This window comes from Marmota marmota, unplaced genomic scaffold (genome assembly GCF_001458135.2).
Source record: "Marmota marmota marmota unplaced genomic scaffold, marMar, whole genome shotgun sequence".
Classification (NCBI taxonomy): domain Eukaryota; kingdom Metazoa; phylum Chordata; class Mammalia; order Rodentia; family Sciuridae; genus Marmota; species Marmota marmota.
In genome coordinates, this window is record NW_025999880.1 from 15,576,127 (window position 1) to 15,589,104 (window position 12,978).

Consider the following 12,978-nt stretch of genomic DNA (forward strand, 5'->3'; position numbering starts at 1 on the left):
CCCAGGTGCTGAATTCTTTAATGAATTATAATCATTTTACATGAACTACTTACCATTTATGTCTGATTATGCAATATGAAATAATTATGAATATATCATTAAATATTCCATATTAACTTTTTAATAAGTTTTATTTGATCATAACCTTAAGCTATATGCAGGTAAGTTCAGTTTTCATAGATCATTTCTTACATAGTTTGGTTTCCTGCTTATGCAGCATCTAAAAAACTTAGAGATAACCATTGGTTGTAATTCACCTGTCATTACTTTTTAAATGATTCTTCAGGGCAGTTATGAGATTATCTTTTCATGGCTGTTTGCCTTTTGAATGTTCTCTCCACAAAAGAAAGCAATTTGAATTGTTCTTTTCTTTCTTTATAATTTATAGATTTTGTATGCTGAAACTTCTCAACCAGAAGAAAGGGCCTTCGCAGTGTCCTTTGTGTAAGAATGATATAACCAAAAGGTATATAATTTGTATAATGGTGGGAGGTTGGAAGCAACAATGGCAGGAAAACGTAAAGATTCTTTGATAGCATAGCTAGTGTTCCTAAAAAACTATTCATCAGTAGAAAAATGTATAAAAGTGTGTTTAGCAGACAGAGTAAATTATTTCTAAGGTTATTTTCCTGAAAGTTTTATGGGACATCTGCCTTACAGAGCGAACTGATGCCTTTATTTTCCCATCCAAATACCAACCAGGCCCAATCCTGATAATCTTCCAACATCAGAGGAGATCAGGCAATGGTAATGCTGTAGACAACTTATTGCCTTTTTCTAGTGTTTCTGAATAATGCAAGGACTTGCATTCTTATCTAAAGTACAGCAGCACAATCCTGCCCCAATTATCCACTAATCCTGCTTTTATTTTTCTTCATTTCATTTATTTCTACCTAATTATTTACCTGTACACATGTATTTATATACACATGTATTTATTTATATATCTTTCTTGCCATAGTAGAAGTTCTGTTAAGACAGTGACTTTGTCTATCTTGATCCATAATGTCTCTCCAATGTCTGGAATGTTGTAGGTGCTCAAATATTTAAAAGAATGAATGAGGGCTAGGGTTGTAGCTCAGTGGTAGAGCGCTCGCCTCGCATGTGGAAGGCACTGGGTTCGATCCTCAGCACCACATACAAATAAAACCAAGGCATTGTGTCCATCTACAACTAAAAATAAAAGAATGAATGAGGGGCTGGGGCTGAGTGGTAGAGTGCTCGCCTGGCATGCATGAGGCACTGGGTTTGATCCTCAGCACCACATAAAAATAAAACGAAGGTATTGTGTCTACCTGCAACTAAAAAAATATATATATTTTTTAATGAAATAATTGGCTGGGTGTGGTGGCACATGTCTGTAATCCCAACAACTTTGGAGTCTGAAGCAGCAGGATCAGGAGTTCAAAGCTAGCCTCAGCAACTTGGTGAGACCCTAAGCAATTTAGCAAGACCCTGTCTCAAAAAAAAAAAAAAAAAAAGGGCTTAGGATGTGGCTCAGTAATGAAGTACTCCTGTGTTCAGTCCTCGGTACCAAAAAGAAAAAAATATTAACACTGCCACACAATATATTCTGATGTCAATGATATGTTAATTATAGTGCAATGTCACTAATAGCTCTAGTTTTTAAATACGGTTTTCTACCATAGCTGTAGTAGAAAACAGTTATAATCTTATATTTATTTGTTTATATTTCTTTCCTTATTTAATGTCCTTAAAAAATTGATAATCAGGGCTGGGGTGTGTTCAGTGGCAGAGCACTTGGCTGGCTTGTGTGAGGCACTGGGTTTGATCCTTAGCACCACATAAAATAAGTTGATAATCACTTGCTAAGTGTGCCTCTCAAACAATTTAATTTCAGAAGCCTACAAGAAAGTACAAGATTTAGTCAACTTGTTGAAGAGCTATTGAAAATGATTCATGCTTTTGAGCTTGACACAGGGTTACAGTGTAAGTATTGCATAGCCCCAGAGGCAGTACTGTCCTTAAATTCTTAGGAAGTCTGAATAATTATTTTCTGTGAATAGATGATAAGACCTCCTTGGTCTAGGTTAATTTTAGCTCTGTATCTGTGAATCTATATTTTAAATCACTCCTATTAATCTCAGACCTTATTTTATTAATCCTGATATGCACATCTTAACATCTCTGAAATTGGTAATATTTTAGTATCAATGGTGTGTTATTGTTTAATGTTTTTTTAGTGACCCATAAAATAATGGTTTAGCTTACAGCATTGCTATCTCATAGTCAGTGAAATATGATATTAATAGGCAAATTTGTTAGTTTTAGGTGGACAAGAAGAAACAGAAATAACTTTGACCGTTTGTATGTGTTTGTTTTTTAGGAGTAGAATTTCCAAAGTTGATTTTTTAGAAAATTAAGGTAAACTTAATGCATTACCTTAACACAACAAAGCACACGCAGGATATTTCTTGGTTTCTTTAATGAAAATTAATGTATTTTTTTCTAACTGAAAAAATAATGTGTTCCAGGCTAGGGATATAGCTCAGTGGTAGAGTACTTTCTTAACACGCATGAAGCCTGGGTTTGATTTCCAGCATTCCAAAAATAAGAAAATAATGTGTTCCCTTATAATTTATAGTTGCCAACAGTTATAACTTTCCAAAAAAGGAAAATAACTCTCCTGAACATTTAAAGGAAGAGATTTCTATCATCCAAAGTATGGGCTACCGAAACCGTGCCAAAAGACTTCGAGAAAGTGAACCTGAAAATCCTACCTTGGTAAAGCCATTTTCGTTTATTCTGGTAACATTTCTTCATTAAATATTGTGAATTAGCGAATGAGCTAAATGTTTGTGGCATTATATGAAGTATCAGTAAAGAAAGGAAAATGGGCTGGGCATGATGGCACATAACCTGTAATTATAGCTACTCGAGAGGCCGAGGCAGGAAGATCACAAGTTGGAAGCCAGTCTTGGCAATTCAGTGAGACCCTGTCTCAAAATAAAAAAGGATTTGGGGATATAGCTCAGTGGGAGAGTGCTCCTGAGTTCAGTCCCTAGTACTGGGGGAAAAAAAAGGAACGTGGTAAATTAAGTGGTTGGACAAGTGTTCTAATCAATAAGAGTTCAAGGAATTTGGAAAAGTCAGGGTGACTGGTATGTCGAGAGAGACATTTTAGGAACTGACCCTACTTTGGAGCTTTATCAGCTCTGATGCATGTCAAAAATAGCTTCAAGGGGCTGTGTTTGTGGCTCAGTGGTAGAGCACTTGCCTAGCATGTACAAGACCCTGGGTTTGATCCTCAGCACCTCATTAAAATAAAGGTATTGTGTCCAACTACAACTAAAAAAATAATAAATATTAAAAAATAATAGCCACAAAGTCCCTGATCTTTTTAAGCATTTGAAAAGTGCTTTAAGCCAGGCATGGCTATTCCCAGCTACTTGGGATGCTAAGGCAAAGAATCTCAAGTTTGAGGTCCAGCTGGACAACCAAGCAAGACCCTATCTCAGAAACTTTTTAAATGGGTTGGAGTTGCTAGGAATGTAGCTCAGTAGCAGAGTGCTTGCCTAGCATGTGTGAGGTCCTGGGTTCAATCCCCATGTCACCAAAAAAGGGGGCTGGGAAAATAGCTCAGTAGTAGAATGCCCCTGGATTCAATTGCCAGTATCAAAAAGCCAAAACAAACTTCAATTAAAATGTGTAATCAAAGAAACTGCAGTTATTTGCTCTGATGTTAACTAATATGTGAATGCATAATGGATATCTTAAAAATAACAGGTCTTATGGTATTAACATTTGTTTTTCTGTAGAAGGGCAAAATAGGAAGCAGAAAAATCTTCATTCAAAGCGATGTTGGGCCAGGTGCCATGGTGCATACATGTAATCTGAGCAATTTGGGAGGCTGAGGCAGGAGGATTACAAGTTCCTCAGCAATTTAGCAAGGTCCTGAGCAACTTAGTAAAACCCTGTCTTGAAATAAAAAAGTTTTTAGAAGTTCTGGGGATGTGGCTCAATAGTTATGTGCCCCGGGTTCTATCCCCAGTAACCTGCCCTCCCCCCCAAAAAAAGTAATGTTGGATGGTGCTCAGTGGCAGACACCTATAATCCCATTGACTTGGGGAAAAAGATGACAAGTTCAAGGCCAGCCTAGGCAACTTAGCATAGACCCCATCTCAAAATAAAAAATAAAAAGAACTGGGTATGTAGCTCAGTGTGAAGCACCCCTGGGTTCAATCCTCAGTTCAAAAAAGCAATGTTGGGACTTTTAAATATTGTGTTACTAAATTTGTTCTTAGGTATACTGGGGTTTTATTATCATCATTTCTCTCTTTTTAAAATTTATCTTAGTTGCTAACCCTTTCATCAGATGTGGTCATAAGTATATATCAACTATTAGCTTAAAAAAAAAAAAAATATATATATATATATATATATATATATAAATATATATTGAGCCACTGGGATGACAGGTATGTGCCACTGTACCCAGCAAAATATACTATTTTAATACTTTAAGAATGTACATAATGGGACTGGGGTTGTGGCTCATTGGTAGAGCGCATGCCTTGCATGTATGGGGCACTGGGTTCAATCCTCAGCATCACATAAAAATAAATAAAGGTATTGTGTCCATCTACAACTAATAAATGAATGAATGAATGAATAAATAATTAGAAATGTATAGAATGGTACATAATCGGTTTGGAAAATTTTTAAACAATAGAAAGAGAGGAAAAATACTCAACTCACAAATAACCCTGACATTTTAGTGAGTAGTTTGTCAGGTTTTTTCCCAGGTATCATAAATTTTATTTATCTGATTGTGGTGGATTTGTTTTGCCCATGGTCTCAAGTTTCTCTTTAGGAAAAAAGCACTGAACTGGCCATCGATTTGTTGACCATTCTTTACTGTACTGCTTAGCAGGAAACCAGTCTTAGTGTCCAACTCTCTAACCTTGGAATCATGAAATCTCTGAGGACAAAGCAGCAGATACAACCTCAAAATAAATCTGTCTACATTGAATTAGGTAAGGTCTCAGATTTCTTAAGTGTAGAATAATAGTTGCTAGATTGCTTGTCTTACTGTTTTACCAAAAACCTTAGTCATAATTTATACATGTGACAGGGAACTTTTGGAAGTGAAAATAAAATAATTTTATGGGCCCCATGGTGAGTTATAAATAATGTAAAAGATGCAGTTTACACCTCAAAGAGTCTTACTTTATAAAGGGAGCAAAAGAATGGTTATAAGCTAGTATGAATCAATTTTGGAAAAATGGAAAATAGCAGTAAGAAAGAACATGATGGGTTTCTATATCATTTAAAGGGATCCAAAATAATTTGTACATTTAAAAACTAACCTGGGGCTGGGATTGTGGCTCAGCAGTAGAGTGCTCGCCTAGCACAGACGGGACCCAGGTTCGATCTTCAGCACCACATAAAAAAATAAAGGCATTGTGTTGTGTCCATCTACACCAAAAAAATAAATATTAAAAAAAATAATAAACTAAGAGTTCAAAAAAGTCTAATTGCCTTCTTTCTTAGAATTGGGAAAGGCGGTCCTCTTTTGAACTTTTAAAGACTGCCATGTGTTTCCTTAACACTTATTGGATTTCACTGAAATTACCCATATGTCTCCCACCCATAAGATAATAAATTCATGAGCAATAGGTATATGTCTCAAAAATAATTATAGTATTTAATATTTAGGACCACTTACTTGTATCCCTGGCACTGTTGGTTTTTCTTTTATAACTCATTTAAAAATGCATGTCAAACTTCTGAGGTTGTAAATATGTATACTTATTTTACAGATGAAGAAATTAGTCACAGGCTGGGGATGTGGCTCAAGCGGTAGCGCGCTCGCCTGGCATGCGTGCGGCCCGGGTTCGATCCTCAGCACCACATACAAACAAAGATGTTGTGTCCGCCGAAAAACTAAAAAAAAAAAAATAAAATTAAAAAAAAAAAAAAAAAGAAATTAGTCACAGAAGTTAAATATTGCTAAGTTAGTAAAGCTAGTAAGTGGCAGATCCATTTTTTAAATAAGCTTCAGAAATAAGCTTCAGAGCCTGTACTTTCTACTTCTCTGTGTTGCATGACTAATCTGTCTTGCTTGCCATGTAATATAGATGTTCAGTAAATGTTTCTAAGTGAATGAATATCTACTTTGCAACAAGTATATTTTTCAAATTTAACCCTTCTAATAAACAAAAACTGACTGATTTTGGGGGGGGGGTTTGATGGATATTTTTAGGATCTGATTCTTCTGAAGATACAGTTAATAAGGCAAATTATTGCAGGTGAGTCAAAAAGAGCCTTTGTCTATGAAGCTGGGTTTTTTTTTTTTTCATGTTTAACATTTAGGATTAGTATTTTCCTAGATTTGAGTGAAGTCCTTGGAAGAAACTTTAGAGATCATCTTATCTTATCTCCCCTCATTTTATATCTGAGGAAATACTGTTTTTGTTTGTTTCCTTTATCCAAAGGACCTTAAGATAACAGTGAAACTCTATACAAACTTGCTTTTAGCAGATGGTTATTTTCTAGCTGATTTTCTCATATGTAGTATTGACCCAATGGTAATTGCTAATGGAATTATTAGAGGATTTTATTTGTAGTTTTCTTTCTTTCCTCAGTTCTTTCATTTCACCTATTCCCAAACTTTATCTATATAAGTAACATAATAATCTATAAGGGACCCCCAGTTGGGTTACCTGCAAGAATGCTTTCCTTAAGAATTATTGCTTGACCCTGATTAAGATAAGTGATCTGAATTATGGTGATGTCATTAGCAATCAGTTTTTGTTTAAAAATTACTTTTTCCTAATCTTGAAATTAAAAGGACATTTTTCTTGGCCAGAAAAGAAGCAAAGAAAGCAATGAAGCAAAGTAGTAGTTTTTGCATTTCATTGGAATGCCTGCTCTTCTAGTGCTTCCTTTGTTGTTTTTTGCTCCTACCTTCTCATTAATATACACTTTTTTAGCTGGGTGTGGTAGCACATGTCTGTAATCCCAGTGTCTCAGGAGGCTGAGGCAGGAGGATTGCAAATTCAAGGCTAGCCTCAGCAATTTAGCAATTTAGCAAGGCCCTAATAAGCAACTTAGTGAGACCCTGTCAAAATAAAAGGACTAAGGATGTGGCTCAGTGATTAAGTGCCTGAGTTCAATCCCCTGTAAAAAGAGTTTTTTTGTGTGTCCCTTTTTTTTTCTTTCAATACAAGAGGATTGAAACAGAGGCTCTGTACCACTGAGCTACACCTCCAGTGCTTTTTTACTTTTAATTTTGAGACAGTCTTATTAAATTGCTAAGGCTGGTCTTGAATTTGCAGTCCTCTTGCCTTAGCTTTCCAAGACTCTGAGATTATAGGCATGTGTCACTGTGCCCAGCTAAAATATTCTTTTATTTTGGGGAACTGGGGTTGAACCTAGAGGTGCTTAACCACTGAGCTGTAACCCAATCAGTCCTTTCTACTTTTTTTCTTTCTTTCTTTCTTTTTTTTTTGGTGTGTGTGGGGGGGGTGGGGTGGGGGTGGAGAAATGGTTACTAAGGATTGAACCCAGCAGTCCTTAACCACTTTATTACTGAGCTACATAAGACGGAGTCTCACTACATTGCTTAGGGCTTCACTGCATTGCTGAGGCTGGCTTTGAACTTGTGATCCTCCTGCCTCAGCCTCCTGAGCCTCTGGGCTTACAGGTGTGGGCCACCATGCCCAACTAAGCATTTTTTAAAAACTATCTTTTAGCAGTCATGTAAATTGGGGCTCTCATTTGCATCTTTATAAAGCAATGTTCTGTCTTGCAGCTTAACTTTTGTGACTGGATGTTCTCAGTCTAACCATTTCATTTTGATTAGAGGTTACTTAAAGGAAAGACCAGGAATCACAAAATGAGTCAAATTGGTCAGCAACTACAGCCCTACCTAGAGAAGTTAAAATATTTGATCTTGCTCATTTGACAGTTCTATGAACATATAACTAATGATTCTAATTAAGGCTTCTGTGTTTTCCTTATAGTGTGAGAGACCAGGAATTGTTGCAAACCACCACTCAAGGAGCCAGGGCTGAAACCAGTGTGGATTCTGCAAATAAGGGTAATGGCAAGTCTTCCCAACTTAATAGACAAAGAAGATAGATAACTGTAGATAGAGAACCCAGGCATCATGCATGCTAGGCGAGGACTCTACCACTGAGCCACAACCCCAGCCCTGCCTTTTACTTTTAATAGACATATTTGTATTTCAGTTTTTTCCAACTTCTTTCTAAGTGTATGGAATATGAGTGTGTAGATAGAATAGAATAATGTGTGTCTGATGACCAAACAGACTGCATTTAATTCACTGTTAGAAGTTGGGGGATAGGAGATGTGGTTTATGCATAGGGAACATTCTGAAATTGACTTTTTAATTGGCTTGAGGAGAATAATGAGAATTTAGTCAAATAGAAATTATTTGAAAGAGCATGAGTTACATCTTCAGTATATTTGGTAGTTTATGATATTAGTTGCTCTAAAACTAGTTGCTTGATTTCCACTTCCAAGTTGTATTAATTATGTATTTATTTATAATAATTCAGTTTTTAAGCATCTTGTTATTTTTATATATTTTCAGCTGCTTGTGAGTTTTCTGAGAAGGACATAGCAAATATTGAACATCATCAATCCAGTAATAAAGATTTGAACATCATTGAGAAGCATGCAACTGAGAGGCATCCAGAAAAGTATCAGGGTATTTCTGTTTCAAACTTGCATGTGGAGCCATGTGGCACAAATACTCGTGCCAGCTCATTACAGCATGAGAACGGCAGTTTATTACTCACTAAAGACAGAATGAATGTAGAAAAGGCTGAATTCTGTAATAAAAGCAAGCAGCCTGGTTTAGCAAGGAGCCAACAGAGCAGATGGGCTAAAAGTAAGGAAACCTGTAACGATAGGCAAACTCTCAGCACAGAGAAAAAGGTAGATCTGAATGTTGATCCCCTATATGAGAAAAAAGAACCAAGTAAGCAGAAACCTCCATGCTCTGAGAATTCTAGAGATACCCAAGATGTTCCTTGGATAACACTAAATAGCAGCATTCAGAAAGTTAATGAGTGGTTTTCCAGAAGTGACGAAATGTTAACTTCTGACGACTCACATGATGGGGGTTCTGAGTCAAATGCTAAAGTAGCTGGTGTATTAGAAATTCCAAATGAAGTAGATGGATTTTCTGGTTCTTCAGAGAAAATAGACTTGTTGGCCACTGACCCGCATAATGCTTTAATTTTTAAACGTGAAAGAATCTGCTCCAAAGCAGTTGAGAGTAATATTGAAGATAAAATATTTGGGAAAACCTATCAGAGGAAGGCGAGCCTCCCTAACTTGAGCCATGTAACTGAAAATCTAATTATAGGAGCATTTGCCACAGAACCACAAATAACACAAGAGCGTCCCCTCACAAATAAATTAAAGCGTAAAAGGAGAACTACATCATGCCTTCATCCTGAGGATTTTATCAAGAAAGCAGGTTTGGCAGTTGTTCAAAAGACCCCTGAAAAAATAAATCAGGGAACTGACCAAATGGAACAGAATGATCAAGTAATGAATATTACTAATAGTGTCCAAGAGAATGAAACAAAAGTTGATTTTGTTCAGAAAGAGAAAAATGCTAACCCAGTAGAATCATTGGAAAAAGAGTCTGCTTTCAGAACTAAAGCTGAACCTATAAGCAGCAGTATAAGCAATATGGAACTAGAATTAAATATCCACAATTCAAAAGCACCTACGAAAAATAGGCTGAGGAGGAAGTCCTCTACTAAGCATATTCATGCGCTTGAACTAGCAGTAAATAGAAATACAAGTCCACCTCATCACATTGAATTACAAATTGATAGTTTTACTAGCAGTGAAGAAATAAAGACAGGAAATTCCAACCAAATGCCAGTCAGGCATGGCAAAAAGCTTCAACTCATGGAAGATGCAGAACCTGCAACTGAAGTCAAGAAGAGTAACCAGCCAAATGAACAAATAATTAAGAGATATACCAGTGATGTTTTCCCAGAACCAAAGTTAACAGGCATATCTGGTCTTTTTACTAACTGCTCAAGTTCTAGTAAAGTTAAAGAATTTGTCAATCCTAACCTTCAGAAAGAAGGAACAGAAGAGAACATAGAAATAATTCAAAGGTCTAATAATACCAAAGACCCCAAAGATGTGCTAAGTGGAGAAAGGGGTTTGCAAACTGAAAGATCTGCAGAAAGTACCAGTATTTCATTGGTACCTGATACTGATTATGGCACTCAGGACAGTATCTCATTACTGGAAGCTAACACTTCTGGAAAAGCAAGAATAGCATCAAATCAACATGTTACTCAGTATGTGGCAATCGAAAACCCCAAGGAATTTATCCATGGTCATCCTAAAGATACTAGAAATGACACAGGGGGTTACAAGAATTCATTGAGACACGATGTTAACCACATTCAGGAGATAAATGTAGAAATGGAAGAAAGTGAACTTGATACTCAGTATTTAGAGAATACATTCCAAGTTTCAAAGCGTCAGTCATTTGCTCTGTTTTCAAATCCAGGAAATCAAGAAAAGGAATGTGCAGCTGTCTATGCTCCCTCTCAAACCTTACAGAAACAAAGCACAGAAGTCAATCTTGAATGTGAGCAAAAAGACAAAAATTGGGGAAATAAAGAGTCTAAAATTCCGCATGTCCAGGCAATTAATGCCACTATGGGCTTCCCTGTGGTTTGTCAGAAAAATAAGCCAGGTGATGATGCCAAATGTAATACTACAGAAGTCTCTAGAATTTGTCCTTCATTTCCGTTCAGAGGCAGTGAAACTAAACTTATTACTGCATATAAACATGGAATTTTACAAAACCCATATCATATGCCATCAGTTTCTCCCATCAGGTCATCTGTTAACACTAAATGTAAGAAAAACCTATTAGGGGAAAAGTTTGAGAAACATTCAAGGTCACCTGAAAAAGTAGTGGGATATAAGAGAATCATTCAAAGTACAGTGAGCACAATTAGCCAAAATAACATTAGAGAAAGTGCTTTTAAAGAAGCCAACTCAGGCAGTATTAATGAAGTAGGCGCTAGTACTAATGAAGTAGGCTCCAGTATTAATGAAGTAGGTTCCAGTGGTGAAAACATTCAAACAGAACTAGGTAGAAACAAAGGACCCAAATTAAATGCTGTGCTTAGATTAGGTCTTATGCAACCTGAAGCCTATAAACAAAATCTTTCTCTAATTAATTGTAAATACCCTGAAATAAAAAGACAAGGAGAAGATAAAGTAGTTCAAGTTGTTAATACAGATTTCTCTCCATGTCTAATTTCAGATAATTTAGAACAACCTATGAGAATTAGTCCTGTCACTCAGGTTTGTTCTGAGACTCCAGATGACCTGTTAGATGATGATGATGATGAAATAAAGGAAAATACCAGCTTTACTGAAGGTGGCATTAAGGAAAAATCTGCTGTTTTTAGTAAGAATGTCCAGAGGGGAGAATTTAGCAGGAGCCCAAGCCCTTTAGCCCATACATCTTTGGCTCAGAGTCACCAAAAGGGGGCCAGGAAATTAGAGTCCTCAGAAGAGAACACCTGTAGTGAGGATGAAGAACTTCCCTCCTTCCAACACTTACTATTTGGTAAAGTAACCAAAACACCTCAGTCTACCAAACACAGCACTGTTGTGACAGACTGTCTGTCTAAGAAAACAGAGGAGAACCTGGTATCATTTAGGACTGGTGTAAATAACTGCAATAATGAGGTGATACTGGAAAAGGCCTCCCAGGAACATCACTTTAGTGAGGAAGCGAAATACTCTGGTAGCTTGTTTTCTTCCCAGTGCAGTGTATTAGAAGACTTGACAACAAATACAAACTCCCAGGACCCCTTCTTGATGTTTGATCCTCTGAAACATCAGTCTGAAAACCAGGAAGTTGTGCTGAGTGACAACAAATTGGTTTCAAATGATGAAGAAAGGGAAACTGGCCTAGAAGAAGATAATCACCAAGAAGAGCAGAGTGTGGATTCAGACTTAGGTATTAGAACCAGATTTTTGTGTTTGCCTCTGCCTGTTTTATAAAATGAGCTAAATGTTTATGCCTTTGGGGGAGCACATTTTATGAATTTCCAAGTACAGTTACTTAAACTTGAAACATGTTTCTTCTAAAATTCTTTTCCTTAAGTCAGAAGTCCTTCACCCAGCTATCACATCTTCCCTGATTGAATGAGCTTTAATATCCTATTTGTTGGTGGACTTGCTTCCAGTTTTTATTGTTAAAGAGTTGTAAGAGGAAATCCTGGTAGCAAGGAGGTTAATCATTTTGTGTGACATGAAGATGAAACCAGTCCTGCCAATGGGAAGAAACAGTTAAAGCAAGTTGCAATTTTTATAGTCTTCCTACATCTGAACCTCTGTTTTTATTATCGTTTAAGGTGAAGCAGCATCTGGCTATGAAAGTGAAACAGTCCTCTCTGAAGATTGCTCAGGGGTGTCCTCGCAGAGTGATATTTTAACCACTCAGGTAAAAAAGGCATGGGATGGGGCTGGGGATATGGCTCAAGCAGTAGCATGCTTGCCTGGCATGCGCATGGTGCTGGGTTCAATCCTCAGCACCACATAAAAATAAAAAAATAAAGATGTTGTGTCCACCAAAAACTAAAAAATATATATTAAAAAAAATTTTCTCTCTTAAAAAAAAAAAAAGGCACATGGGTACTTATGTGGTATCCTCTGCATTTAGTGGTATGTATCCACATTCTTAAGTCTGCTGATATCTTCCTGTGAATTAATGGCATAACAATTAAGTATGATGCCTTGTTTCCCCAAATCAGATTATAAACACCTTTGTGGAACTCATGTCATACACATACATATACTATCTAGCTCTCTGCAGAACACTAAGTACTAAATTTAATAAATAAGCTGAACCTTGAAAACCATATGCCCTGTTACAAAACATATAAAAGCACTTTGGTATCCAGAGAGAGAGGTGATTAATCTTGG

At 36.6% G+C, this 12,978-nt stretch overlaps 1 protein-coding gene across 4 annotated transcripts in view; it reads left to right on the forward strand.

Annotated features, from left to right (window-relative positions):
• Brca1 (BRCA1 DNA repair associated) overlaps positions 1–12,978 on the forward strand; it is a 66,790-nt gene that overhangs the window by 19,846 nt on the left and 33,966 nt on the right. For 2 of the 4 annotated variants that reach the window (XM_048790680.1, XM_048790686.1), the window contains exons 4-11: positions 389–466; positions 1,862–1,950; positions 2,606–2,745; positions 4,892–4,997; positions 6,227–6,272; positions 7,989–8,065; positions 8,582–12,010; positions 12,408–12,496. In XM_048790680.1, the coding sequence (XP_048646637.1) occupies positions 389–466; positions 1,862–1,950; positions 2,606–2,745; positions 4,892–4,997; positions 6,227–6,272; positions 7,989–8,065; positions 8,582–12,010; positions 12,408–12,496 (4,054 nt within the window). The remainder of the gene's footprint in view (positions 1–388; positions 467–1,861; positions 1,951–2,605; positions 2,746–4,891; positions 4,998–6,226; positions 6,273–7,988; positions 8,066–8,581; positions 12,011–12,407; positions 12,497–12,978) is intronic. The other 2 variants (XM_048790692.1, XM_015495633.2) reach the window with 2 other exon arrangements.